We start from the raw sequence: 2,201 nt of genomic DNA, 5'->3' as shown, positions 1-2,201 counted from the left end.
TCAGATTGCAGTCGTGGTCCAGATTTGGTGCAAAATGTGAAAGAGTGGTTTTGCAAATGGAAGGTAAAAACACTTTCAGTTGGTGGTTGCCTTACTTTATTGAAGTGAATTTTGGGCTCTATTCTACTTTTTATATGTCTCTTTATAATGTCCCAGCTAGTATTTTGTCTAGGTTCGAGTTAGTGTGACAAATTTTTTTAAATGGACCTGATTTGGAGGAAAGAAAAATGTGGTGGGTTAGTTGGGAGAAAGTGTATGTGCGAAGGATAAGGAGGTTTAGGAGTTGGTTCCCTCTATGCTCTAAACCGTAATATGTTATTTAAATGGTTCTGGAGGTTTTTGTCTCATAAGGATGTGCCTTGGGTTAAAATGGTTGTTGTTTTCCATGGAAGTCATGTGTATTGTGGATCTTAGTGTCCCGTTTTATAAGAATTCGGTTTGGCCTTCTATTATTAAGACCATTTTAGGTCTTAAAGATAAAGGGGTGGATATTTTGGCTCAATGTAAAAAGAAGGTTAGTAATGTTGATATACGAGGGTTTGGGAAGATGTTTGGCTTGGGGATGTTGCTTTACATTCTATATTTTCGAGGCTTTATCTTCTATAATGTTTTAAAGATGTCACGGTTGCTGAAAAACTGAATTTGCCTTTGGTTTAGTCTTTTCAATGGAGACCTTTGTGTGGAGTCGAGAGTAAACAAGAAGGTGTACTCGGTTCTCTTTTGCTTTCAGTTTCTTTGACACCTATGGAGGATAGATTGATGTGGACTTTGAGTAGCTTAGGTGATTTCTCAATTGGTTCTGTTGGCACCTTAGTAAATAGTTGCACCTTACTTTTGACCGATATTGCTACTCAGTGGGTTTCCTTACTTCCGATCAAAGTTAGTATATTTGCTTGGAAATTGGTGTTGGATAGGTTGCCTACTCGGTTGAATATCTCGAGAGGAGGTCTTGATATCTCATCTTTACTTTGCCCAATTTATAACAGTGGTGTGGATTCTATCAACCATTTATTCTTCTCGTGTCTTGTAGCTCTTATGCTTTTGGAGAAAACTTTGGAATGGTGGGGGTTGAATTGCCTTGTTATTTCTTCGTATGTTGAGTGGGTTCTTTGGTTTATTATTTCTTCGTATGTTGAATGACTTCTTTGGTTTGGTAATCTTCTGTTATTTAAGGTCGCTAAGGATTTTCTGGAGTCAACCCACCCTAAAAAATATGTTTAATTTTATAGTATTCTCACTCAAGGGTATTTTTGGTGTCATGATGTGTGCAAATCTTCGTTTAGTTGGGTTGGATGGTTGCAAAAATCTTCCTTGGTTGTGATGTAATTTTGATTTTGGTTGTGCTAGCTTCGTGCTAATTTAGTTTTTATAAAACTCATGCCATTTAAAAAAAATGTTTTCAAAATATGAAAGCTCGTAAATAATTATAGGACATTGATTAGGATTTTTAAAGTACATATGACTTTTGTCATTAAGGTTAATAATATATTTGCTTTTTGATAGTATTATTGACAATCCGATAATCAATTTTTTCGTGAATTAAATTATTTCTTCAATTAAATCGGACACATAATGGATTGATACTAATGAGCGACTGAACAACATCCAAAACATTATTAAATTAAACCATGCCCCTTTATTACATGCCCCTAATAATAGCAATACATATTTGGTTGTCCATAAATACTTGTTCCCTGAAGATAGGGTATATTCATAATTTTATCATTTTTTCAGATTTCCTTTTTAAATTTCCATGGACAACAACTATTTGGTGATGCAGTCTTGTACTTGACCATTGGGTTCATTCCACACCCCACCTTAATTGACCACTCGACCATGCCACCTCGCATTTATAAGGACAGCACAATCCCTCTTAATTACCATATCCTCCCACTTTTGCAACATTCGACTTGTGGGGGCTACATCAAGATATCGGAATACACATCCCCAATTAGAGTATTGTATATCCACCTCGTATTCACGGTAATAAAATAAGCATGTCAAAAAGTTTTTTTTTCTTCTTATAGTGCTTACCTTCTCAATAATAAAATGAGCATGTCAAGTCCGGCATAGCATAAAGATATTAAACATAGAACGTACACAAGTATGTTGTTTAGTCGTAGGATGAAGTTTGCTAGAAGTATGTTATGAGAAAATTTAGCATTAATATTCCTAGGCTTCAAATTTTACGAAGTTTAACA

General features: G+C 35.1%; 1 protein-coding gene across 1 annotated transcript; it reads left to right on the top strand.

The window, feature by feature from the left end:
* Positions 1-394: 394 nt before the first annotated feature.
* LOC111880260 (uncharacterized) lies at positions 395-1,140 on the top strand. The gene is made up of 2 exons (XM_023876669.1): positions 395-514; positions 658-1,140. The coding sequence occupies exons 1-2, from the start codon at positions 395-397 to the stop codon at positions 1,138-1,140; spliced, it is 603 nt and encodes a 200-aa protein (XP_023732437.1).
* Positions 1,141-2,201: the final 1,061 nt, after the last annotated feature.

The sequence above is a fragment of the Lactuca sativa genome, chromosome 3 (assembly GCF_002870075.4).
Source record: "Lactuca sativa cultivar Salinas chromosome 3, Lsat_Salinas_v11, whole genome shotgun sequence".
Lineage (NCBI taxonomy): Eukaryota > Viridiplantae > Streptophyta > Magnoliopsida > Asterales > Asteraceae > Lactuca > Lactuca sativa.
This window is presented reverse-complemented; position numbering and strand designations above follow the sequence as displayed.

Bases quoted from the DNA above. Each gene is read 5' to 3' on its own strand.
- LOC111880260 (XM_023876669.1), top strand. From the start codon at position 395: ATGTGTATTGTGGATCTTAGTGTCCCGTTTTATAAGAATTCGGTTTGG. The intron at 515-657 runs GTTAGTAATGTT...CCTTTGGTTTAG, and splicing joins TGGCTCAATGTAAAAAGAAG to TCTTTTCAATGGAGACCTTT.